The sequence below is a fragment of the Rhinichthys klamathensis genome, unplaced genomic scaffold (assembly GCF_029890125.1).
Source record: "Rhinichthys klamathensis goyatoka isolate OS25496 unplaced genomic scaffold, OSU_Roscu_1.1 h1tg000599l_1, whole genome shotgun sequence".
NCBI classification, from domain to species: domain Eukaryota; kingdom Metazoa; phylum Chordata; class Actinopteri; order Cypriniformes; family Leuciscidae; genus Rhinichthys; species Rhinichthys klamathensis.
The window spans coordinates 922,501-950,210 of NW_026607054.1; the positions used below are offsets into that span (position 1 = coordinate 922,501).

Consider the following 27,710-nt stretch of genomic DNA (forward strand, 5'->3'; position numbering starts at 1 on the left):
GCAGATATAAATTAGAAGTAAATTCAGGTGAAAGCCAGGACAGCAGTCACTCGGTGAGAACGTCAAGAGCGCGTAAGTTGTTTTTTTTCTTAATATACAGTTCTCCTGTTGCTCTGTTTACCATTTGTCAAGTAAGTAGGGCTATTTTCGATTCTTTGCTTCTTTGTAATTTTTATCTTCACTAAATATCTTTATTTTAATTAGTCGCGTTCCTATTTTGAATATCTGCCGTCTTAAGGGTTGGAGTCTGTTTGTTATTGTAGCACTTAAGTATTGCTGTTCATAACAGCTAGTTTCGATTTGGGCCATTGTCGGGATACTTGCTTTCGCTGTGCTAATTGCAAGGGCTGTTAAAGCAGATATAAATTAGAAGTAAATTCAGGTGAAAGCCAGGACAGCAGTCACTCGGTGAGAACGTCAAGAGCGCGTAAGTTGTTTTTTTTCTTAATATACAGTTCTCCTGTTGCTCTGTTTACCATTTGTCAAGTAAGTAGGGCTATTTTCGATTCTTTGCTTCTTTGTAATTTTTATCTTCACTAAATATCTTTATTTTAATTAGTCGCGTTCCTATTTTGAATATCTGCCGTCTTAAGGGTTGGAGTCTGTTTGTTATTGTAGCACTTAAGTATTGCTGTTCATAACAGCTAGTTTCGATTTGGGCCATTGTCGGGATACTTGCTTTCGCTGTGCTAATTGCAAGGGCTGTTAAAGCAGATATAAATTAGAAGTAAATTCAGGTGAAAGCCAGGACAGCAGTCACTCGGTGAGAACGTCAAGAGCGCGTAAGTTGTTTTTTCTTAATATACAGTTCTCCTGTTGCTCTGTTTACCATTTGTCAAGTAAGTAGGGCTATTTTCGATTCTTTGCTTCTTTGTAATTTTTATCTTCACTAAATATCTTTATTTTAATTAGTCGCGTTCCTATTTTGAATATCTGCCGTCTTAAGGGTTGGAGTCTGTTTGTTATTGTAGCACTTAAGTATTGCTGTTCATAACAGCTAGTTTCGATTTGGGCCATTGTCGGGATACTTGCTTTCGCTGTGCTAATTGCAAGGGCTGTTAAAGCAGATATAAATTAGAAGTAAATTCAGGTGAAAGCCAGGACAGCAGTCACTCGGTGAGAACGTCAAGAGCGCGTAAGTTGTTTTTTCTTAATATACAGTTCTCCTGTTGCTCTGTTTACCATTTGTCAAGTAAGTAGGGCTATTTTCGATTCTTTGCTTCTTTGTAATTTTTATCTTCACTAAATATCTTTATTTTAATTAGTCGCGTTCCTATTTTGAATATCTGCCGTCTTAAGGGTTGGAGTCTGTTTGTTATTGTAGCACTTAAGTATTGCTGTTCATAACAGCTAGTTTCGATTTGGGCCATTGTCGGGATACTTGCTTTCGCTGTGCTAATTGCAAGGGCTGTTAAAGCAGATATAAATTAGAAGTAAATTCAGGTGAAAGCCAGGACAGCAGTCACTCGGTGAGAACGTCAAGAGCGCGTAAGTTGTTTTTTTTCTTAATATACAGTTCTCCTGTTGCTCTGTTTACCATTTGTCAAGTAAGTAGGGCTATTTTCGATTCTTTGCTTCTTTGTAATTTTTATCTTCACTAAATATCTTTATTTTAATTAGTCGCGTTCCTATTTTGAATATCTGCCGTCTTAAGGGTTGGAGTCTGTTTGTTATTGTAGCACTTAAGTATTGCTGTTCATAACAGCTAGTTTCGATTTGGGCCATTGTCGGGATACTTGCTTTCGCTGTGCTAATTGCAAGGGCTGTTAAAGCAGATATAAATTAGAAGTAAATTCAGGTGAAAGCCAGGACAGCAGTCACTCGGTGAGAACGTCAAGAGCGCGTAAGTTGTTTTTTTTCTTAATATACAGTTCTCCTGTTGCTCTGTTTACCATTTGTCAAGTAAGTAGGGCTATTTTCGATTCTTTGCTTCTTTGTAATTTTTATCTTCACTAAATATCTTTATTTTAATTAGTCGCGTTCCTATTTTGAATATCTGCCGTCTTAAGGGTTGGAGTCTGTTTGTTATTGTAGCACTTAAGTATTGCTGTTCATAACAGCTAGTTTCGATTTGGGCCATTGTCGGGATACTTGCTTTCGCTGTGCTAATTGCAAGGGCTGTTAAAGCAGATATAAATTAGAAGTAAATTCAGGTGAAAGCCAGGACAGCAGTCACTCGGTGAGAACGTCAAGAGCGCGTAAGTTGTTTTTTTTCTTAATATACAGTTCTCCTGTTGCTCTGTTTACCATTTGTCAAGTAAGTAGGGCTATTTTCGATTCTTTGCTTCTTTGTAATTTTTATCTTCACTAAATATCTTTATTTTAATTAGTCGCGTTCCTATTTTGAATATCTGCCGTCTTAAGGGTTGGAGTCTGTTTGTTATTGTAGCACTTAAGTATTGCTGTTCATAACAGCTAGTTTCGATTTGGGCCATTGTCGGGATACTTGCTTTCGCTGTGCTAATTGCAAGGGCTGTTAAAGCAGATATAAATTAGAAGTAAATTCAGGTGAAAGCCAGGACAGCAGTCACTCGGTGAGAACGTCAAGAGCGCGTAAGTTGTTTTTTCTTAATATACAGTTCTCCTGTTGCTCTGTTTACCATTTGTCAAGTAAGTAGGGCTATTTTCGATTCTTTGCTTCTTTGTAATTTTTATCTTCACTAAATATCTTTATTTTAATTAGTCGCGTTCCTATTTTGAATATCTGCCGTCTTAAGGGTTGGAGTCTGTTTGTTATTGTAGCACTTAAGTATTGCTGTTCATAACAGCTAGTTTCGATTTGGGCCATTGTCGGGATACTTGCTTTCGCTGTGCTAATTGCAAGGGCTGTTAAAGCAGATATAAATTAGAAGTAAATTCAGGTGAAAGCCAGGACAGCAGTCACTCGGTGAGAACGTCAAGAGCGCGTAAGTTGTTTTTTTTCTTAATATACAGTTCTCCTGTTGCTCTGTTTACCATTTGTCAAGTAAGTAGGGCTATTTTCGATTCTTTGCTTCTTTGTAATTTTTATCTTCACTAAATATCTTTATTTTAATTAGTCGCGTTCCTATTTTGAATATCTGCCGTCTTAAGGGTTGGAGTCTGTTTGTTATTGTAGCACTTAAGTATTGCTGTTCATAACAGCTAGTTTCGATTTGGGCCATTGTCGGGATACTTGCTTTCGCTGTGCTAATTGCAAGGGCTGTTAAAGCAGATATAAATTAGAAGTAAATTCAGGTGAAAGCCAGGACAGCAGTCACTCGGTGAGAACGTCAAGAGCGCGTAAGTTGTTTTTTCTTAATATACAGTTCTCCTGTTGCTCTGTTTACCATTTGTCAAGTAAGTAGGGCTATTTTCGATTCTTTGCTTCTTTGTAATTTTTATCTTCACTAAATATCTTTATTTTAATTAGTCGCGTTCCTATTTTGAATATCTGCCGTCTTAAGGGTTGGAGTCTGTTTGTTATTGTAGCACTTAAGTATTGCTGTTCATAACAGCTAGTTTCGATTTGGGCCATTGTCGGGATACTTGCTTTCGCTGTGCTAATTGCAAGGGCTGTTAAAGCAGATATAAATTAGAAGTAAATTCAGGTGAAAGCCAGGACAGCAGTCACTCGGTGAGAACGTCAAGAGCGCGTAAGTTGTTTTTTTTCTTAATATACAGTTCTCCTGTTGCTCTGTTTACCATTTGTCAAGTAAGTAGGGCTATTTTCGATTCTTTGCTTCTTTGTAATTTTTATCTTCACTAAATATCTTTATTTTAATTAGTCGCGTTCCTATTTTGAATATGTGCTAATTTGTGCTAATTGATCTGTGCTAATTGCAAGGACTACCACAGCTGTCCTCACTCAGACGATTGATAGCATTATTTCTATGTAGTGTGCGCGCTGTCGCGGAAGCGTCAGCGGAAGCATTCAGCTCTCGTGTTCAGCCTCCTCGTGTGAAGACCGACTCGGGTAAAGACCTGCGACTCTACCTGCGCGACTCCACCGAGCAAGGACACCTGCAAGGCACTTAAAGTATCTTCTTCACCCTTTCCTTTCCTACCTTTATCTTATTTCCCATTATCATTATGTGCTTTGAACACATTCCTGTTGTCTCTCGACAACGCTCTCTCACCACGCACAGAAGGCAGCGCAATACTGCTTATCTGCGCCCGTTTCTCTCATCCTCACACTCACCTCTCACTCTTTCTATGGGTCTATGGAATTGTCAATCAGCAGTCAATAAAGCTGACTTCATTCCAGCCTTTGCATCTCATTCTACTCTTAATATCTTGGGCTTGACTGAGACCTGGATCCGTCCAGAAGACTCAGCAACCCCTGCTGCTCTCTCTAACAACTTCTCTTTCTCTCACACACCTCGCCAGTCCGGGAGGGGTGGGGGCACTGGTCTTCTTATTTCTAACAATTGGAAATATTCACCTCTCTCTTCTCTATGCAATAACAACTCATTTGAATATCATGCTATTACACTTACAACTCCCATGAAGATCCATATTGTAGTTATTTATCGCCCCCCAGGTCAACTAGGAAGCTTTGTAGAAGAGCTGGATGTGTTGCTGTCCTCTTTCCCTCAGGATGGCATCCCACTTGTAGTCTTTGGCGATTTCAACATTCACCTAGCGAAGCCGTATGCAACAGACTTCATCTCTCTCCTAGCCTCTTTCGATCTCACGGCTCATCACCACCGGTACTCACAAGTCAGGCAACCAACTGGACCTGGTTTACACACGCAACTGTATCACAGACAACATTTTGGTGAAACCTCTCCAAGTTTCAGATCATTTCCTCATTACTTTCAATCTACAACTCACTACCCATGCTCCACCAACCTCCCCACCATTTACTTTCAGACGAAACCTGCGCTCACTTTCTCCATCCCATCTTTCCTCTGCTGTGTCATCTTCTCTTCCCTCACCCTCACATTTCTCATCTCTGGATGTGAATACTGCAACGGATACTTTATGCTCCATCCTAACCTCTTCTTTAGACAATATCTGCCCTCTCTCCTCTAGGCCAGCACGCACCACTCCCTCTAACCCCTGGTTATCTGAGGTTCTTCGTGAACACCGGACCAAGCTCAGGGCAGCGGAGAGGAAATGGCGCAAATCAAAAGACACATCTGACCTCAGTAGGTATCAATCTCTGCTCTCTGCCTTCTCTGTTGACGTTCACGCCGCAAAATCTTCATATTTCCACAACAAGATCAACAGCGCCTCTAACACACGTTCACTGTTCAAGACATTCAATTCTCTCCTCTGTCCACCTCCACCACCACCCACCTCCTCTTTAACTGCTGATGATTTTGCTAACTTCTTCACTAACAAAACTACCACTATCAGCAGTCAGTTCTCAGCACAGGAACCCAGACTAACCTCTCCCACAGCCAATAACCTTCTCTCCTCCTTCACTCCACTAACCGAGGAAGAAGTATCTAAACTTCTCCTCTCCAGTCATCCTACCACCTGCCCTCTAGACCCCATCCCCTCACACCTTCTACAAGCCATCTCTCCCACACTTCTACCAGCTCTCACACACATTATCAACTCATCCCTCCACACTGGCATTTTCCCTACAGCATTTAAGCAGGCTCGGGTAACCCCTCTGCTTAAAAAATCAACATTAAACACATCACTTCTAGAGAACTACAGACCTGTCTCTCTCCTACCATTCATTGCAAAAACACTTGAACGAGTTGCTTTTAACCAAGTATCATCCTTCCTGTCTCTGAACAACCAGCTGGATGTCAACCAATCTGGCTTCAAGAAAGGACATTCAACTGAGACTGCATTGCTGTCAGTCACGGAAGCCCTGCGGATCGCAAAAGCTGCTTCCAAATCATCAGTTCTCATTCTACTGGACCTGTCTGCTGCCTTCGACACTGTGAATCATCAGATCCTCTTGTCCGCCCTCTCATCACTGGGCATCACTGGAACCTCCCTCAACTGGTTTGAGTCCTATCTCACAGGTAGGTCTTTCAAGGTCACATGGAGAGGTGAGGTATCCAAAGCACATCAACTGACCACAGGCGTTCCTCAGGGTTCAGTTCTCGGACCGCTCCTCTTCTCCATTTACACCACATCACTGGGACCCATCATACAGGCACATGGTTTCTCTTACCATTGCTATGCTGATGACACCCAGCTCTACCTCTCATTTCAACCAGATGATCCCACAGTAGCTGTACGGATCTCAAGCTGTCTGGCGGACATCTCGGCATGGATGAAGGAACATCACCTGCAGCTCAACCTGGCAAAGACTGAGCTTCTCGTCCTCCCTGCCAATCCGTCTCTTCAGCACGACCTCACTATCCAGGTAGATTCATCCTCAATCACCCCATCAAGGTCGGTCAGAAATCTTGGAGTAATCTTTGATGATCAGCTGACCTTCACAGAACACATTACAAAGACAGCTCGATCATGCAGGTTTGCTATGCACAACATCAGGAAGATCAGGCCTTTCCTAACTGAGCATGCAACACAACTTCTCGTCCAGGCCCTGGTCATTTCTAGGCTTGATTACTGCAATGCTCTTCTGGCTGGACTTCCATCATGTGCAACTAAACCTCTACAAATGATCCAGAATGCTGCAGCTCGTCTGGTCTTCAACGAGCCCAAAAGGGCCCACGTCACTCCTCTGTTCATCTCTCTGCACTGGCTACCACTCGCTGCTCGCATCAAGTTCAAGGCTTTGACGCTTGCTTACAGATTGACCACAGGTTCAGCTCCCTCCTACTTCCACTCACTACTACAAGTCTACATCCCTACCAGAAGCCTACGATCGGTCAATGAGCGACGGCTCGTGGTACCATCACAGCGGGGCACAAAATCACTATCCAGAACATTCTCATTCACGGTTCCATGCTGGTGGAATGATCTCCCCACCCTCATCCGGAATGCAGAATCCCTGACAACATTCAAAAGACAACTGAAAACTCATCTCTTCCGGGAGCACTTAACTTAAAAAAAAAAAAAAAAAAATCCTTTCCTCTAAATCCTCGCTTGCCTGCCTTATGCTACTCCGAGCTATGGCTGAACTTTGTATTTTGAGCACTTCTTGCGTTGCTTTTGCCTCTTCACGATGACTCGCTTGGTTTAGTCCTCAGTTGTAAGTCGCTTTGGATAAAAGCGTCTGCTAAATGACTAAATGTAATGTAAATGTAAATGTAAATGTAAATGTGTGTTCCTCTGGTCTCGGTCATCAGTCTGCCCTCTCTGACCCTGGACTCTCTCTCTCCTGCTTCTTCTGTCCTCGTACGCCCGTAAACTTGACTGAGTATATTATGCCTTTCCAGTCATGGGCTTCAGAAAAGCTATTTTAAGTTTATCCCATTATTGATTCCTCTTTTGCCAAACCTGACACCAACACCCAGGCCAGAAACAGTTATCTGAGGTTTATATGCAGGTATAGCAGAAAATGCACTTACATTTTTGTTGGTAATGTCAGCCTGAACCAATGTCCCGTTCAGACACGGCTCCACATAGTGCAGCTCCTCGTTGTACTGGCACACAAAACATGAGACCAGTGTGGGTAACTGAACCCTCATAAAATAATAAATAATAACACATGATATTTCACGACTCTAGCTGGGCTTATAGCTCTATATGAGCTGTTCCGCTGGGTCCTAAAGCCAGTTCACTTCAGTGTGCATTCAGATACACATGTAGACGATGTAGACATTTTTTGTTAAAGTTTTAGCATTTTTTGTTCGAATTTTGAGCATTTTTAGGTTTGTCTATGTGTACTGAAGCATTCCTCGCATTCCATTCATTCATAAGGGGTTCAGATTGACCCGAGAGGGAAGGATTTATTACTTTTTAAAACTCCTCGAATCCATTCAATTTTTTGTGTGTATTTGTGGTTCAAGTGCGACAAAAGTCCTGGGGTCTCGGACCCCTCTGACGAACACTCAATTTAAAAACAAAATGACCCGAGGGAAGGTTAATACTGATATTGTGATGCAGCTACTATGATATGTGATATTGTAAACTCACAGCGATGATGTTGAAGAAGTCGTCGTCCCCCAGTGTGTCCAGTATGGAGGAGACGGTCTGCCTGGCGATGGTCAGCCGAAGCCCCTTCATGCTGCCGCTCACATCCACCAGGATCACCACATCTTTAGGAGACGTCGCCGCCTGGATGTACCTGTGTTCCCAGCGCACCACACGACAATCATCCTGACAATCTTAAGCCGCGTTTCCATCTCGGATTTGCGCACTTATACAGTGAGCGGCTGGAGTTTCTCCCTCAGATCTGCTTCCAGCTCTTGATTGTGGCATTTCTTTGAGGGTTAGAATCCGGTAGTCCTGTAATTCTTTTGTCTTTTATGATTTTAATAAAGAACTCTGTCTCGTCTTCTGTCTGTTTCCATTGCAGTTTTGCAAAATATTCCTTTTTCGAACTGCCTGTAAAAACCCTTTTTTGCGATAAATGGGAGTTTTTGTGAAATTGACGTGTTTCCATTGGGCGTATTTTAAATTCACGATTTCAATTTGCGCAATTTGGAAGGTAATGGAAATGGGGCTTTAGTTGGGATAAGTACAAATTTCATTAAATAGTCAATCACGTTTACACACCGCCTCCCAAACTTTTGTCCGTCATTAAATAATTCGGGTTCAATTTTCGATGTTTTTTGCATTCGTTAGCCAGCATTTTGAGGTGTTTTGACAATTCAGAGCCACCGTACAAGCGAACGCCAAAATCCAGATCAATTGGTTCACGGAAATTGGTGGTTTTATTTTTAAATGTGTCTCCAGTATCGCTAGCAAAGCATCAAACCGAGCCTCTGACATCCTGAAGTAAACTCCTAATCTCTCGGGATAATCCCGCAGCGAACTCTTCTTCCTCTCTACGCAATCTCAGGATTGGATGGACCAATATTTCCTCTTTTTCCCGAGAGGACAACAAAATCATCCTCACTGCTTGAAGACTCCATTTTGTATTGTTTTGTGTTGTATTGTGTTATCATTTTTAGGAAGACAAATGCGAAAAAAACGTTTAACAGTTGCTCTGTTGGCCAAGCACGCTATTTGAGGGAAGTTAACACAAGTTAATAATAAAATTATAAGAAATATCTGATCATCCTCCAAGGCCAAGGCAACGACAGACGCATTAGTATTACATTCCAAACATCTCGGTTATCATAATGAAACCCTATCCGTACCGGCTACCAGTTCAGCAAGAGAACGGCTTGGCCCGACAGTGGAAAAGCGGCTTTTATTACAATCAGTTTAAATCCATAAGTCTTTTTAAGGAGAAGAGGTGTACATCCTCAGCTTGATGTTAACAGGTTTCAAAAGCTGAGGGCAAAACATAACTCACCATTTCCGATTTCGACAGTCAAATTCTAGAACGCCGTGTTCATCAGGTGTCCACTTTATACCTGTGAAGGAAGAGGACCGTCTAATCAGGTTATTACCCTACTGATGCTACGACTGCAAGGTCTGCCCTTTCTCTGAGCTTACCAACTGCATTTATAAACAAGCAGAGTAGTGGACAGAACACTGTATCCCAGAATGCAAAGCTCTGGACTTTACCTTCCATGAACCAGAAGCAATATCACTCCTCTTAATCTACTCCCTGACTCGCTATTTCACTGAACTGATGAGAGTCCAATGTCAGCAAAAGGAAAATGTAATGCATTTAATCCTGTGATACTAACTGGAGTAACCTGTGTAAAGATCTACTGGAAAGAGAAAGTGCCCGTTATTAAAGTGAGAGTAAAACACTTGAAGGGACAGTACACCCAAAAATGGCATCATTTACTCAACTTAATGTTCAAAATCAATGGGATTTTCTCTCTTGTGCAAAAGAAGATATTTAAAAATAAATATGTCTCAATGAAATAAGCAAATTTTCTGTTCACATAAGAAACACATACAGGTGTGACAGTAAATAAGGCTACTGCCGCTTTAAGCAGAGGACGGGCAGTGGAGCGGATCTTGACGAACCCCTCGCGTCATTAATCGGGTGTAAATCGTTTGGCAAGTGGAGAAAGTTCAATCCTCTCTTCAATCCTCTTATCTTTATTATGCTTATTTTCTGTTTATGTTTCTTGCATTTAAAAATTTAAATGATAAAAATTTTTAAAAATTAGAATGTAATTAGCAGTTACATCGAAAAAGTAATCTGATTACGTAATGCACGTTACTTGTAATGCGTTACTTGTGGCATCAAAACGTAATCCATACTCATTTGTTACTAAACTGCTGGGCTCAAACTTTCATGATTTATTTTCGCTGATTATAATGGGAGCTTTGAGTTATACGTGTGTTCGTTGCTTGCGTTTTGTTTTCTTGCTGCACATCACAAGTCATTCGCACACAAGACAAAACTATTCCACGTCAGAGACATTTTCTTCACGGCACAATCCTGAAGCGCCTGATGCTTTTCTGCCGCCGTTTGCTGGACAGGAGGATTATCAGTGTTGATCGTCAGCTATCATTTAGCGATTAGCATTGTCTAATATTGTAGATTATTAGTTTAACTGGCAGATATTGATGTATGATACACTGGCACATCATTATAAGGACCAATTATTTCCACAGACACAAGGGAGAGAATAAAGCAGAGCACTTTTAGATTTAACCTGCAAAATTCTGCCACAAAAAGCTAAATGTGATCATCATCACGCCTTCATAGCTTTCGTGTCGTTCTCTCCAACACTTGAACTCGGCTGCCGATGAAACAGTGAAGAATCCGGTCTCCACTGAACTGAACCAACGCACTTCTACACGCTAGCATTACATCAACACTCCCCATGGGCAAGGGTTACTTATTTTAATCACACTAGACATTCTGAGGTACAAATATAAAGCGTTTTCAAAGTACATCCAAATTGAGGCACATTTCAAACCTTGAAATCTTATCAGGTAAAATGAAGCATTTTCCAAACTCTGTATGAACCCTGCCAGCCTATGAGGAACAGCAACAGCAGCCTTACCTGGATACTGTCTGAAGAAGCCTTTGGCGCTGCCGAAGTACTGCCATATGAGCGAAGGGTCTCTGTTAAAGTTGTCCACAAACACCGTATTGAGAGCCTCTGACCAGTACACCCCATTCATTATGGCGGAGTCTGCAACAGAAGGAGGAATTTTTAACAGTGAATAGAGTATTCTGAAATCACAAGGCATGTCGATATCTGTGAGCTGCTGTCCAGTCTTGAAGCACATTGTCAAAATAACAGCGGTTATGGAACAACATGCGATGTCTTACGGAGACACGAGAATCCTCAGAGACAGGGTTAATATATATTTATTAAACAATTAGTTCTGGTCCTCGAAATCTGATTGGCCGACTTGTCTCTGTGCGTTCTACTTGTTTTTGTTTGGACTTTTAGGTTTAGTTTGATTCAAGTGTCCTGCTTCTGTTTTGTCGTTCTTCGGGTTCCCCTCGTCTTTGCTCCCTGATTTGCACTTGTCTTCTTTTCATAAAGAAGCCTTGTTTCCTGAAAGCACGAGACTTTGGCAGTGTCATACACGCTCTGAATCACTCATTCAAAACAAATGATTTGCAAAGGCTTCACGAAGCAGTGTTTCACCGATCACTTCAGGTTACATCGTTGTGCCAGTAGGTGGCGCTCTTCATTAGTGACTTTCATTCAACCAAGTCACTTAATAATGCTGATTCATTCTGGAAGGAAACAAGGTGTTGGAATAATCTGAACTCTGAACACCACCTTCATGGTTAAATCAATAATGCTAAAGCTGACTCTGCACTTGCATTGGCCAGTTTATTTAGAACATTTTGGAAAACTATAAAAAAGAACCCGTTCTGTGATCCCTTTGTCTTCTGAAGTAAGCGATCAGATTGCTTCCTCTCAATTGCTAAAAAATAAAAAGTCATTGAAGCTACACAAATCATGTTACATCATTTTTATTTTTTAAAAAGCGAAATAAAACAGACAAATGAGCAGTTTCCATCCTTGATGTAAGCAATAAGGTACGAGAGGCTGTGCTGTATCGTGAATAAGTAACGGCTGGAGGGCGTTGTTAGGCACGACGCGAAGCGGAGTGCCTGCAACCCCTTCAGCCGTTACTTATTCACGATACAGCACTTGCCTCGAGTACCTTATTGCTTTTATAAAACGGTTGCCACACAATAAAAATATTAAAGCCGAAAAATATGTATCTATGCAACTTTCATGAAGTAAAATCACTAAAAGCCTGCCTTCCGCTGGAAAAAATAGTCCCGGAACGTGAACAGCAACAGAAGTTACATATATTATTTCGCCAATAGATGGCGGCAAAGACTGTCTTTATGAGTGAGTGAGTGAGTGAGTCTGTAGAGAAGGCTTTTGAAAGGACTCGAACTTGTGATCACGGAGAAGACAGACGCAACTGACAGATGACTAACGTTATGCACGGAAAACCCCATGACTGTTAAAAGGACAAAATATGCAGCGGACATTCAAACGCATTTTTTTATTATGAATATAGGACTGACCTGAAGGAAAATGCTACGTCTACTGTAAATGCAGGTACACTCGCTTACTCGATCTCTCACAATGCTCTGCTCTAGCTTTAAATGAACAATATCAATGAGATGAAACATCTGTTTAAGTTGCTAGGGGTGTTGTGTAGTGATACATAGAACCGTTGGGTGAAGCGGTCATAGCCGTGTTTTATCGTGAATAAAGCACAGCTATTGACCAATCAGAATCAAGGATTGGAACTAACCGTTTTATAATTTGATTTATTGTACCATGCTAACTCCTATCCCATGCCATGGCCTTGTGGGTAACTGACCCAATCTGCAAAATCTGACCCAACAGCTCAAATTATGCATCAGTATTATAAGATGACCATTGTGGAATTGGGTAAGGCAAAGAGACCATTATAACACTAACACTACACTAATGTGATGTTCTAGCTCAAGGATGGATTTAGTTCAATTTTAACCAAATAATCTTCAGTACTGCAGCTTTAAAGTGCAGTACAAATAAAACAAAAACACCAATGCAAATACTCTCACTCAAAATTATTAATATTCCCTAGCTGAGCAGTCCATTGATAAAAGTCCTTCATTTTTATACTATTAAGCAAGCGTCTTCCCCTGGAGTGTATTTTGCATATGAAAGAGGAGAGAGGGATAGCTCTCAGCAGAATCTTGAATAAAGTGCTGCTTTATCCACAAAATAAAGGAAATAATACTTCAGTGTAAATGGAGCAATGCATTCTGGGTTCCATTGGGGACTCCTTATGCTTGTTATATCTTCCTTCTTCTGATGTTACATTTACACTCAATATAGATCTTTCATTGAGAAGATTTATATTATTATATTAGTCATTTTTATTATTAATATTTACATTATGTGAGCGTTGTGTTGAGAAGTATACAATACTTGATTTTCAATTTATAGTAATTGCTTACTATGATACATGTAATCAGAGCTGCAAGGTGTGGCTAATGAAGGAGGAGCCAGTGTGCTGAAGGAGGAGCCAATGGGCTGAAGGAGGAGCCAATGGCCTGAAGGAGGAGCCAGTCTGCTGAAGGAGGAGCCAATGGCCTGAAGGAGGAGCCAGTCTGCTGAAGGAGGAGCCAATGGCCTGAAGGAGGAGCCAGTGTGCTGAAGGAGGAGCCAGTGGGCTGAAGGAGGAGCCAGTGTGTTGAAGGAGGAGCCAGTGTGCTGAAGGAGGAGCCAATGGGCTGAAGGAGGAGCCAATGGGCTGAAGGAGGAGCCAATGGGCTGAAGGAGGAGCCAATGGGCTGAAGGAGGAGCCAGTGTGCTGAAGGAGGAGCCAATGGGCTGAAGGAGGAGCCAGTGTGCTGAAGGAGGAGCCAATGGGCTGAAGGAGGAGCCAGTGTGTGCTGAAGGAGGAGCCAGTGGGCTGAAGGAGGAGCCAATGGCCTGAAGGAGGAGCCAGTGTGCTGAAGGAGGAGCCAATGGGCTGAAGGAGGAGCCAATGGCCTGAAGGAGGAGCCAGTCTGCTGAAGGAGGAGCCAATGGCCTGAAGGAGGAGCCAGTCTGCTGAAGGAGGAGCCAATGGCCTGAAGGAGGAGCCAGTGTGCTGAAGGAGGAGCCAGTGGGCTGAAGGAGGAGCCAGTGTGCTGAAGGAGGAGCCAGTGTGCTGAAGGAGGAGCCAGTGTGCTGAAGGAGGAGCCAATGGTCTGAAGGAGGAGCCAGTGGGCTGAAGGAGGAGCCAGTGTGCTGAAAGAGGAGCCAATGGCCTGAAGGAGGAGCCAGTGTGTGCTGAAGGAGGAGCCAGTGGGCTGAAGGAGGAGCCAATGGCCTGAAGGAGGAGCCAGTGTGCTGAAGGAGGAGCCGGTGGGCTGAAGGAGGAGCCAATGGGCTGAAGGAGGAGCCAATGGGCTGAAGGAGGAGCCAATGGGCTGAAGGAGGAGCCCGGCGGAGGAGGCGGAGGGTTTTGATGGGACCAGCGGAGCAGGAAGGACTCAAGCTTTTTGTTTTTGTTTTTATTGTGCCGTATGAATAAATTGAGATTGAGATTGAAGTCATTATTTCCACTGGTACGGACATTAGGAACCGACACCGGGTCAAACTGCTTCCGTCTCGGGGACTCCCTAATTATAACCAATAAAAATGCGCATTCCGAATGTGTTTATTTTTAGACATCTAAAATTAACTTGTAGATATCTGTAGTTTAATTAAGACTAGTCAAAAACAAATGGTAGAAATGTGCGTGATGTTGAGCGTGATGTTGTGCGTGATGTTGTGCGTGATGTTGAGCGTGATGTTGTGCGTGATGTTGAGCGTGATGTTGAGCGTGATGTTGTGCGTGATGTTGAGCGTGATGTTGAGCGTGATGTTGAGCGTGATGTTGTGCGTGATGTTGTGCGTGATGTTGAGCGTGATGTTGTGCGTGATGTTGTGCGTGATGTTGAGCGTGATGTTGAGCGTGATGTTGTGCGTGATGTTGAGCGTGATGTTGAGCGTGATGTTGTGCGTGATGTTGTGCGTGATGTTGAGCGTGATGTTGTGCGTGATGTTGTGCGTGATGTTGAGCGTGATGTTGTGCGTGATGTTGTGCGTGATGTTGTGCGTGATGTTGCGCGTGATGTTGCGCGTGATGTTGCGCGTGATGCTGTGCGTGATGCTGTGCGTGATGTTGTGCGTAATGTTGTGCGTAATGTTGTGCGTGATGTTGTGCGTGATGTTGGGCGTGATGTTGTGCGTGATGTTGAGCGTGATGTTGGGCGTGATGTTGCGCGTGATGTTGCGCGTGATGTTGCGCGTGATGTTGTGCGTGATGTTGTGCGTGATGTTGAGCGTGATGTTGTGCGTGATGTTGTGCGTAATGTTGTGCGTGATGTTGTGCGTGATGTTGAGCGTGATGTTGAGCGTGATGTTGTGCGTGATGTTGTGCGTGATGTTGAGCGTGATGTTGTGCGTGATGTTGTGCGTGATGTTGAGCGTGATGTTGTGCGTGATGTTGTGCGTGATGTTGAGCGTGATGTTGTGCGTGATGTTGTGCGTGATGTTGAGCGTGATGTTGAGCGTGATGTTGTGCGTGATGTTGTGCGTGATGTTGAGCGTGATGTTGAGCGTGATGTTGTGCGTGATGTTGGGCGTGATGTTGTGCGTGATGTTGAGCGTGATGTTGGGCGTGATGTTGTGCGTGATGTTGAGCGTGATGTTGAGCGTGATGTTGTGCGTGATGTTGAGCGTGATGTTGTGCGTGATGTTGTGCGTGATGTTGAGCGTGATGTTGTGCGTGATGTTGTGCGTGATGTTGTGCGTGATGTTGAGCGTGATGTTGTGCGTGATGTTGTGCGTGATGTTGTGCGTGATGTTGAGCGTGATGTTGTGCGTGATGTTGAGCGTGATGTTGTGCGTGATGTTGTGCGTGATGTTGAGCGTGATGTTGTGCGTGATGTTGTGCGTGATGTTGTGCGTGATGTTGAGCGTGATGTTGGGCGTGATGTTGTGCGTGATGTTGAGCGTGATGTTGAGCGTGATGTTGAGCGTGATGTTGTGCGTGATGTTGTGCGTGATGTTGAGCGTGATGTTGAGCGTGATGTTGAGCGTGATGTTGTGCGTGATGTTGAGCGTGATGTTGAGCGTGATGTTGTGCGTGATGTTGTGCGTGATGTTGAGCGTGATGTTAAGTGTGATGTTGCGCGTGATGTTGAGCGTGATGTTGAGCGTGATGTTGTGCGTGATGTTGTGCGTGATGTTGTGCGTGATGTTGAGCGTGATGTTGTGCGTGATGTTGTGCGTGATGTTGTGCGTGATGTTGTGCGTGATGTTGTGCGTGATGTTGAGCGTGATGTTGAGCGTGATGTTGTGCGTGATGTTGAGCGTGATGTTGAGCGTGATGTTGTGCGTGATGTTGTGCGTGATGTTGTGCGTGATGTTGCGCGTGATGTTGCGCGTGATGTTGAGCGTGATGTTGAGCGTGATGTTGAGCGTGATGTTGTGCGTGATGTTGTGCGTGATGTTGTGCGTGATGTTGTGCGTGATGTTGTGCGTGATGTTGAGCGTGATGTTGAGCGTGATGTTGAGCGTGATGTTGTGCGTGATGTTGTGCGTGATGTTGAGCGTGATGTTGAGCGTGATGTTGTGCGTGATGTTGTGCGTGATGTTGTGCGTGATGTTGCGCGTGATGTTGCGCGTGATGTTGAGCGTGATGTTGTGCGTGATGTTGAGCGTGATGTTAAGTGTGATGTTGCCAAGATGTTGCGCGTGATGTTGAGCGTGATGTTGAGCGTGATGTTGTGCGTGATGTTGAGCGTGATGTTAAGTGTGATGTTGCCAAGATGTTGTGCGTGATGTTGTGCGTGATGTTGCGCGTGATGTTGTGCGTGATGTTGCGCGTGATGTTGTGCGTGATGTTGTGCGATCACACCTCTGTTGTACATGTTTGTGGGCACCTGCACGACACTGAGGCTGAGGTTCACCGACAGATTGTTGAAGTGTTCGTTCGGCTGCAGGATGAACTCTCCGCCCAGCTCCACGCTCTTGCCCTCCTCGTCCCTCTCGTTGATCAACACGGCATTAAAGTACTCGTACTGTCAGGACAGAGAGAGAGAGATGACGAGGGTGAGGTCATCACAAACTGTGGAAAGCAGAGGCAGAAATATTGCTTTTGTTGTGGCAGAGCGACTGTACGTGAGAGTCGTGATACTCCGCTAGATATTGTCTAATCATCATTATTGACAAAATTCCTGAAAATATGGAGATATCCATAGATTTTGTCAGTATGGCACACCCCTACACTATAGTGCGCTTACAGTGATTGCAACATGAAAGGAAGGAAGATTCATTTATTTGTTTGGCTCCTAAACTCAGGAATAGCCGTTCCAGCATTGCTCTGTATGCAGACACACTGGCAAATTAATTCTAGACTAAAAACTCAATTTTATAGTCAAGCTTTCACTTAATTCATCACCTAAACACATGTTGTTAGGTCTACCAGGAACATAAACCCCTCTCACATAATATAAATCATAATTGTTATGTGAATGCCACACTCTAAAAAATCTTGGGTTATTTTTTCTAACCAAAACCTGGGTTGAGCCTTTTGGGTACATTTTTAGCAACTTGGCCTCATGACAGCCAATGTCCAAACCAACCACATGACAGTTTAATGTAATGATAACCCATAAAGATAAGTGCTTTCTTAAGTTTGATAATTAATCTGCTATGTCATGTTTATGACATATTTATGACAGGTTGTCTTAGGAATGTCAAGTTGTCATAACAAAGACATCTCAAACAACGTCATATTTGCATTAAAAATGTCATAATTGAGCGAATGACACTTAATGACAGTTGTCATAAACATGCATAAAACCTCCTTCATATTCATGTCCTGTCATAATTGTGAATGTGTCATGTCAGTCTTACGCACACCCCTAAAGTGTTACCGTTTAGAGGATTAAAGTTAATCTGTAAACATGAGTTCATGTATGAAGTAAAAAAAAAAAAAAAGCTAGTACTATAGAAAAAATGTATCAACCCAGTATGCTGGGTTAAATTAACAACCCAATTTTTTTCTGTCCTATATTTACCCAGCCCTTGGGTTGAAAGCAACCCAAATTGGGTTGTTTTTAACCCAGTTTTTTTTTAGAGTGCATTCATGCTAATATGAGTCGGCTAATTTGGGACCGTTGGGAACATCCCGAGGATGAGCCAGAGAAGAAGAGACTGACAGATCCAGCTGTGGCCCGGCCAGATGCGACACACACACACACACACACACACACACGCATGACTGTCTGTAGACACGCACCAACCAGACAGTGAGGGACTTCACACAATCATTACAGGAATCTTAGGACGAGTTTCTGCTCTGTACATCAGTGCCATGATCGCCCACAGCGGATCCGATAGGGGTTTTCCACAAGAGTTTTAGTGTCAGTACTACATTAAACTAGTGTAATGTTGAGTATAATGTATAATAATGCAATGGGGGAATATGTGTGTGTCCTGATAATGCCAAATAGCTGATGCTACCAGTAAAAGTGGCCGACATTATTTTAAATATCTATCTAGTGAAAGAGTGCAAGCATATTCGTCTAAAATAATGCTGTATTTTCAGCTTCAGAATCATGAATATTGTTATTCTGGCGTCTCTATTGTCCTGTGCTTTGGGTTTCAGCACCAAGTCCAAGTCTATTCATTTACACACACAATGTAAAACCAAATTTAACATTTTAATCAAGTTCATTTTTTGACAACCTTTTACCATATGTCTTGAAGTATCGCAGTAATATCTCATCGAGTTCAGTATGGTGATATGTGTCGACTCGAGACATGAGGGAATCGTTACACCACTAATATCAAGTACAATACACCAATGAACAAGATTTCAAAATAAAAGTATAAAAGACGACTCTGAAGGCTTTGAATACACTAGACCAGGTGAGAGACATGGAATAACTGAATCCTGAAATCCCCCAGAAGGCTCTAGATTTACAGATTCGGGATGGCCAACATGAACACGGGGACAGCGTGTGCTCTCGGGTTACAGACGCCAGAGCTGCGAAACGCCAGCGCCATCAGAACAGCAGAGGACGGCAGTGTGTGCGAGCTCTCGCAGCAGTGGAGAAGTGCTTAAACACACACACACACATCGCCATGCACACAAAATCAAGTTAAAATGCCACATTATGATAAACATTGCTGAGTATATCGAACACAAGCACACCCTGCGCTGGCACAGCCCTTTGCCCTTCTGCACGGGCAGGTTCATATTTTTAGCACTGCAGTGCTGGAGGAGCTATTAATAAATCATTCAGCAGGATTATATTTACAGCAGTGCTGTCATCTGCTCACTGTACTCTCTTCTCAAAGACAAAAGAAGTTTACAATTACTAAGATCCTATGCCAAAAATGATGACCAGAAAAGCAGAATTTCCATCAGAAGAACTTGAAACTTGTAAGTTAAATGTTTTTAGCCTTTGGAGGCTTTAGAACAGAAACTATGGTTATGAATATGTTTAAATAGTCACTAAACCGTAACAAATATTGAATGTTGTATATATAAGAGTTGTAGTTGCTTGTTTGTGTCATGGTTGTTAATGAGTTCTACACCGGTTTTCTGTTGATTACTCCTGTGTGTATTTAAAGGCCCCTGAAATCAAAATGTAAGTTTTTTTTTTAGCTTTTAGTATGAATATGTTAGCCTTAAGGTTATGAATAAGCTGGTGTGCTCCAAAACAATGACAAAATTCGTATTTAGGAGATATAAGCATTCGAAACTTAGTCTCTCACTTCCGCTAAAATGGATCAGGGATTTTAATGACATCATCGCATCACATATTCTGTCCAATCAAATGCTCTCTAGAATCTGAAGCTCCGCCCCCTCTGCTATAAACACGACCTGACCAACGCGAGCGTCGACGCGTCACAGAGCATTATGGGTTGGAGATGTGTGTTCGGTTGCTCAAACGCTCCACTTTTACTCTGTTCTCCAACTGTACGCTGGTTAAGAATGAAATGACTAGGATTTATTTCCAGCTCTACTATTGAATCCAGCGTTTCATCAGCGCTCGGATCCGCTTCCATGAGCTGTCTGTCTGTGAGGGAAACTAAACGCTATTGGCTGTTTGAAAAGGGGGAGGAGCCATTCAATATGCCCCGCCTTAACTTCCTGTTTCAGTGGAAATTACGTCAACGCATCACACACAGCTGCACGTGTCAAGCCCCTTCAGTGGGACACACACACTACCTGAATCTCCAGACTCATGTTGACAGCTTAACTCCTGACTCAAACACACAAGACAATCAAGACATCACTCCTATAGCATTAGCTCCACTCGTAGTGAGATAACCTTGGCTTCTCACATTACAAGCTCTGTTTACTCGTGAAGATAAAGGGGATTTATTGGCATCTATGGCTTCATGAATAACCTTTCCGAAGCACCAAAGGCTGAGAGTAGGTCTCGGCTGTAAGTATACACAGGTGTGTAAAGCTTGTGAAGCGACTGTGGCGCAGGGAGGAATATGCTGACAGGCTCGGCACATCGAGTCAGCAGTCTGAGAAGGACCATTCAGCAGAAACTTCACTTTAAACAGGTTAAATCTGCACACTGGTCCTCAGAGCTCTGTACATCTGAGAGATGTTTCTGTAGTCCTGATGTCTTCTCTTCCCCTCAGCATACAGCGAGAGCGAATCTTTCCTGTCCTGTCATCCAGTCACATTATACAGTCATGTCCTACACTGCCCTATGCCCCCAGAAGATCACCTCAGAAATCAAATATGATTCCAAACTGTGACTGTCTGTCTTCTGTGAAACACAAAAGAGGATACTTTTGAAGAATGTTTTGACTTTGATTGTTTGTAAAGAGTTATTTTTTGTGTCCTACTGGTTGTGTGATATTATGGGTGGTTACACTTTTTTTTCTGATAGTAACTTTACAAATACATGTCAACTAGCAGTCATTAGAATATTAGTAAAAAAATAATTATACATTATCCTAAATGATACCTTCCTAAATCCACTTCTAGAATGCCTGGAAGGGATAGTTCATCTAACAATGAAGGTTCTGGGATTTATAATGCAGATCATGAGCTGAGTTTACACTGGTGTGTTTAATCGGAGGTCTTTGCTGGAGGCCAGACACTGTGTTGATGATCTACACACATTTTAACAACCTCAACTATATTTTGACACAACTAACATTTAACAGCACATAAGGTTTACGTAACGGAAAGTAAAGGACATCTTCCCCCATTTCCACACATACAGCTGTTTCGTTTCAGATTGGCTGAAATGAATTATTTCATTATTGTCCCCAGTTCTCTCAGTTCATCGTCTAGAGTTGGTTGTGTTTTACACACAGCGTTTCGTGTTTCTGTACTGGATATCATGTTCTTGTTTTGTTGAATAAATGTTTATGTTGCTAAAGATCCGCATCTTCATCGAAACATTACAGTCACAGCCTCAATAATGAACATCCGAATCAATCCAAATTAGGCTCATTATATATAGCGCTTCATTCATAACAATTGCCTGGTTCGATTTGAATCACACTATTACTAAAACCAAGCGGAGATGAACGTAATTGTCGCCAGAACTCATAGACAGTATATATATATAGAGAGAGAGAGAGACTATATGCTTAAAGGAGAACTCCAGCGCAAAATGAACCTTTGGTCTAATAAAACATTGGTACCTAGTCAACCGTTCTCTGAGATTTGTTTTTGGAAAACAGTCTCGACTAGTCAAACCACGAACGCCATTCATACAGTTCAGCTCACTTAGCACGTCGTTCGTGGTTTGACTAGTCGAGACTGTTTTCCAAAGATGGCTCCTGTCTGTATACACGAAGTGGACTGTCTTTCTCTTTATCTTCTTATTTAACTGTCTGTACACTTACCAAGTTCTCAATGCTTCGTTTTGCATGTAGGGACCCTCATTATGTTACTGTGTTAGTGTGGGGCTATTTTGAGTCTTGTTAGAGGTATTAACTAGCGATTTATTTTTACTTAATAGATGCCCCCATTACTAGTGTTATACGCTAAACATTTTTTAGAGATAAAACTCTTTACATTCGATCATCATGAAAACAAATCTCAGAGAACGGTTGACTAGGTACCGATGTTTTATTAGACCAAAGGTTCATTTTGCGCCGGAGTTGTCCTTTAAAGTCCCCCTGTGGTGTAAATCCAGTGTTTAATGTTGTTTATGTGTGTATGTGGTGTTTTTAATACGCTTTAAGACACACCATGTGTAAGTTCATAAGTCGACAGCATTGCTGAGTATTTCCTCCTTAAAACTGCAGTGAACCAAAGACAGTCTCAAAAACACGGTTTGAAATCGCTGGTGTTTCTGACGTCACAAACGACCTTGTAACCAATCAGATCAACGTGTGATCGTCAACCAGTGGATCTCTGAGCTGAGTGAGTGAGTGGAGGCGGGGCTCATCTGCATATTCATAGAACCACGCATACTAAATGAGATGAGGGTGTCGAGTTACATTCAAGATATTTTAAGACATGAAGACATTTTTTTCAAGGAAAAACCATTTGAATGTGTCGTTTTGGTGATCAAAGATGAGTTTTAAGGGATAAAACTAATGACTTTAATATCAGCTAACACTTTATTTTGATGCTCCCCAACAGACATTCTACTGACCCGAACGGTCTACTAATACTCAGCTAATACTCTAAAGAGAGTTGGAGTATAGTTGACACGTATAGTTTGCAGCTTTGCCCGATCTACATAATTCCTTCAGTGAATGGGGTGATGGATGCTGAATCCGTGAATCTGCCCTGTCCTCTACTCTCCTCTTCAGTGTCCGTATCTGGAGTATCTGAAGCTCAACACAGTCTCTGGTCTACACCTGCCCAAAGAAGTTACGCAGATTAAACCCAGCGGTGGAGATTCAGCACATAATCTGCTCTCTTTCTCACATCTCTGCTGTCGTGTGACATTTACTACGCCCAGGAAAATCTCCTCTGTAAGTGTGCAGAATTAAGCCAGAGAAATCCCCAGCAAGAGGAACGATTTACTCAGAAAACTCTCTAGCATGAATATGTATGAATGAGGAGAAAAAAGGGAGCCAGATTTGAACATGTTCTGAGTGGCATTTGCCAGTGCAAAACTCACCACAATGTTTAGGAGTTGTAGGTTAGTGCACTTCTATGGCGTTGTGGTTGGTTTCTAATGTAGGACATTTCTAGAGTATTCCAGTGAAAAGAGTCCTCACTCATAAAAGCAACACTACGCAAGTAAAACTGTGACAGTCGAGTGCAATGAAGTGTTAATTAAGTGCATCAACCGGGCATTTTAAGTGCACTTTTTCTTTTTATTGCTTTTTCACCCATCACATATTTTAGTAATCACCATAAATTATCATAGAGTATCATTAAGAGAAAGCTTAACACTCAAAGTTCATCCTGTGAAAAAGCCTTTTGAAATTGGACATTGCATTACCATGGAAACGGTACTTTAAAAACGTTTGACTTGATATCAAATTCAAATTTGGAACACGACTTGGTTAGATATTTGGCTTTGATTTTCTAGAGATTTTAGAGTCCATTATTATTACTTTGTTAAAAAATTTAGTTAGTATAGGTGATGGTAAACAGGTTAAATGATTTAAAGGGATTTAAGAGAATGAAAAAAGAATTTAAAACAAAAACATTTATTATGAATTTTTTTAAATTATTATTTCAAAAATGTGCCTAATATGCAAAAATTGTCTCTATGTTTCTTGTCTCGACACATTCAAAATTAAGTTTTTAGCAAACATCAAAATGGATTAGTTTACAAATTATTCACTATGGTAAAAGGGTTTTGTGGTATTGTGCAAGGAATCACATTTATTAATTAATAATCTGAGGCTCTTATGATAAATTGTTTGTGAAGTTCCTCATTCGTGAGTCCTTTTGGATAAAGGCATCTGTTAAAGTCCCCCTGAAGTCAATACTTGTATCCCTTAAAACTCATCTTTAGCCCTATTCGCACTGGATCAGTATTATCTGGGGACCTCGTGTGATTTAGAAATCATTATTACAAATGACTAGCGATCACCAGGTAATACTAATCCCCGCGAATAGGGCTTTCGATCACCAAAATGACATATTTAAACGTTTTTTTCCTTCATGTCTTAAAATATCTTGAATGTAACTCGACACCCTCGCCTCATTTAGTATGCACGGTTCTATGAATTTGCAGATGAGCCCCGCCTCCACTCACTCACTCAGCTCAGAGATCCACTGGTTGACGATCACACGTTGATCTGATTGGTTACAAGGTCGTTTGTGACGTCAGAAACACCAGCGATTTCAAACCGTGTTTTTGAGACTGTCTTTGGTTCACTGCAGTTTTAAGGAGGAAATACTCAGCAATGCTGTCGACTTATGAACTTACACATGGTGTGTCTTAAAGCGTATTAAAAACACCACATAGACACATAAACAACATTAAAAACTGGATTTACACCACAGGGGACTTTAAATTAATAAATGCAAATGTAAATATGCGCATAAATGATTTTGACAGAACTAAAAGTGGAAAAACAAGATGTGGAGGAAGCTGCCGGTCAGCTCTCTGGATAACTTATAGTTCTGTCTGTGAAATCACATGCGTATAATCAGCTCTCTGCTGTATGTCATTTTCCTGCATGGTTATTTCCATGAGGATTGGCGGCGTCAGACAGCGAGAGCGCTGGAGCAGATTATGAAGCTGAGGAGTGCTCTGCTATGAGCAGATAAGAAAACACTCACTGCCAGCAGAAACCCAACAAACAGCCAAAACCAGGAGAGACCGTCTCTAAGGAGGATTCACACTTCAGCAGCCTTCAGCCTTTATTTATTTATTTCTTGCTTCTAATGTTTGACTTCACCATATCATCACTACAGGCTAAATTCAATGTAAAGCAGCACCACTGGGTTCATATTCACGGTGAATAAACCCTCAGCACGTCAGAAGTCATGAGTCCAGAGCGAACTCGAGATCTCGATTCATGCTTTTAGGCTGTGTTCACACTGGGCGAGTTTGGCTGGATTAAAACCAACTCTGTTAGTACGGCTCATTTGAATAAGTGTGAACTACTGTCTTTAGTTTTCCTCCCAGAGTTGTTTCTGTGAAAGAAAAGGAAACATATTCTGTCAGCTCAGACTACATGAGTGTTATCACTGATTTCCCCCTCTCTGGTTACGGTGATCGGCTCAGATGATCTGGTAATGTGAGCCGTTTACAGATCAACTCTTAAAACTCCCGATCTGCTCACAGAGACAACTGGGTCACCCTGATCATATCAAACATCTTTGAGATTTAGGATTTTAAATTGGGATGAATAACTATGATTACATCAGTACTTTCACATTTCCTTTACTTTCCTGCAGAACACACTCCCTCGGCCGGACTGAGTGCAGAAGAGCTGATGCGTGACGGGAGTTAATAGAGGAAACTGTGAAACACCAGTAGAACAAACGATTATCAGTTTAAACTAAAGCTTGGACTCGATATAGTGTTCCTTACAACTCACCACAGATCCAGTGATCATGGATACTGACATGCAGCAGGAATCCTGTTTACTCACATTTATATGAGCCTGATTTCGACGCCAGAGAAATACATAAAGCAAATTTGCCTGTGAACGCTTTATATAAATACAATATAGGTCTAAATCTGGGTAATCACTAATATCAATGTTATTTAAATCATCATATCGTCCAGCCCTGAACTTGTATCATTTTTGTCAGTGTTTATTTAAAAACATCCAATTATGCAGAATATACAATTGTACATATTTATTGATGAGTTGTCAATAAAATATATAACAATACGATATATAGGGTATGATTTTACCCTTAAATTCAGCATATTGACACAAAATAAAAACGGCAAATACAGCTTTCTCTGCCTGGAGTCATTCTTTCTGTAAATTATTTCTGCCCCTCTGTCTTTCTGCCGCTCAGTGTTTCTGCCGCTCAGTGTTTCTGCCGCTCAGTGTTTCTGCCGCTCAGTGTTTCTGCCGCTCAGTGTTTCTGCCGCTCAGTGTTTCTGCCCCTCAGTGTTTCTGCCGCTCAGTGTTTCTGCCTCTCAGTGTTTCTGCCCCTCAGTGTTTCTGCCGCTCAGTGTTTCTGCCGCTCAGTGTTTCTGCCGCTCAGTGTTTCTGCCGCTCAGTGTTTCTGCCCCTCAGTGTTTCTGCCGCTCAGTGTTTCTGCCTCTCAGTGTTTCTGCCTCTCAGTGTTTCTGCCGCTCAGTGTTTCTGCCGCTCAGTGTTTCTGCCGCTCAGTGTTTCTGCCGCTCAGTGTTTCTGCCTCTCAGTGTTTCTGCCGCTCAGTGTTTCTGCCCCTCAGTGTTTCTGCCGCTCAGTGTTTCTGCCTCTCAGTGTTTCTGCCCCTCAGTGTTTCTGCCGCTCAGTGTTTCTGCCTCTCAGTGTTTCTGCCGCTCAGTGTTTCTGCCGCTCAGTGTTTCTGCCCCTCAGTGTTTCTGCCGCTCAGTGTTTCTGCCTCTCAGTGTTTCTGCCGCTCAGTGTTTCTGCCGCTCAGTGTTTCTGCCGCTCAGTGTTTCTGCCGCTCAGTGTTTCTGCCGCTCAGTGTTTCTGCCGCTCAGTGTTTCTGCCCCTCAGTGTTTCTGCCCCTCAGTGTTTCTGCCGCTCAGTGTTTCTGCCTCTCAGTGTTTCTGCCGCTCAGTGTTTCTGCCGCTCAGTGTTTCTGCCCCTCAGTGTTTCTGCCCCTCAGTGTTTCTGCCGCTCAGTGTTTCTGCCGCTCAGTGTTTCTGCCCCTCAGTGTTTCTGCCCCTCAGTGTTTCTGCCGCTCAGTGTTTCTGCCTCTCAGTGTTTCTGCCGCTCAGTGTTTCTGCCGCTCAGTGTTTCTGCCCCTCAGTGTTTCTGCCCCTCAGTGTTTCTGCCGCTCAGTGTTTCTGCCCCTCAGTGTTTCTGCCCCTCAGTGTTTCTGCCGCTCAGTGTTTCTGCCTCTCAGTGTTTCTGCCGCTCAGTGTTTCTGCCGCTCAGTGTTTCTGCCCCTCAGTGTTTCTGCCTCTCAGTGTTTCTGCCGCTCAGTGTTTCTGCCGCTCAGTGTTTCTGCCCCTCAGTGTTTCTGCCGCTCAGTGTCTCTGCCGCTCAGTGTCTCTGCCGCTCAGTGTTTCTGCCTCTCAGTGTTTCTGCCTCTCAGTGTTTCTGCCGCTCAGTGTTTCTGCCGCTCAGTGTTTCTGCCCCTCAGTGTTTCTGCCGCTCAGTGTTTCTGCCCCTCAGTGTTTCTGCCGCTCAGTGTTTCTGCCTCTCAGTGTTTCTGCCGCTCAGTGTTTCTGCCGCTCAGTGTTTCTGCCGCTCAGTGTTTCTGCCGCTCAGTGTTTCTGCCGCTCAGTGTTTCTGCCGCTCAGTGTTACTGCCGCTCAGTGTTTCTGCCGCTCAGTGTTTCTGCCGCTCAGTGTTTCTGCCGCTCAGTGTTTCTGCCGCTCAGTGTTTCTGCCGCTCAGTGTTTCTGCCGCTCAGTGTTTCTGCCGCTCAGTGTTTCTGCCTCTCAGTGTTTCTGCCGCTCAGTGTTTCTGCCGCTCAGTGTTTCTGCCGCTCAGTGTTTATGTCGCTCAGTGTTACTGCCGCTCAGTGTTTCTGCCGCTCAGTGTTTCTGCCGCTCAGTGTTTCTGCCGCTCAGTGTTTATGTCGCTCAGTGTTTCTGCCGCTCAGTGTTTCTGCCGCTCAGTGTTTCTGCCTCTCAGTGTTTCTGCCGCTCAGTGTTTCTGCCGCTCAGTGTTTCTGCCGCTCAGTGTTTCTGCCGCTCAGTGTTTCTGCCGCTCAGTGTTTCTGCCGCTCAGTGTTTCTGCCTCTCAGTGTTTTTGCCGCTCAGTGTTTCTGCCGCTCAGTGTT

The 27,710-nt window shown here is 42.9% G+C and overlaps 1 protein-coding gene across 5 annotated transcripts in view; it reads right to left on the reverse strand.

The window, feature by feature from the left end:
* Positions 1–27,710, reverse strand: part of cacna2d3a (calcium channel, voltage-dependent, alpha 2/delta subunit 3a) — a 176,678-nt gene that overhangs the window by 104,591 nt on the left and 44,377 nt on the right. For all 5 annotated transcript variants that reach the window (XM_056240465.1, XM_056240466.1, XM_056240462.1 and 2 more), the window contains exons 5-9: positions 16,789–16,951; positions 10,923–11,054; positions 9,302–9,362; positions 7,975–8,125; positions 7,407–7,481 (exon numbers count right to left, since the gene is read on the reverse strand). In XM_056240465.1, coding sequence (XP_056096440.1) covers positions 7,407–7,481; positions 7,975–8,125; positions 9,302–9,362; positions 10,923–11,054; positions 16,789–16,951 — 582 coding nt within the window. The remainder of the gene's footprint in view (positions 1–7,406; positions 7,482–7,974; positions 8,126–9,301; positions 9,363–10,922; positions 11,055–16,788; positions 16,952–27,710) is intronic.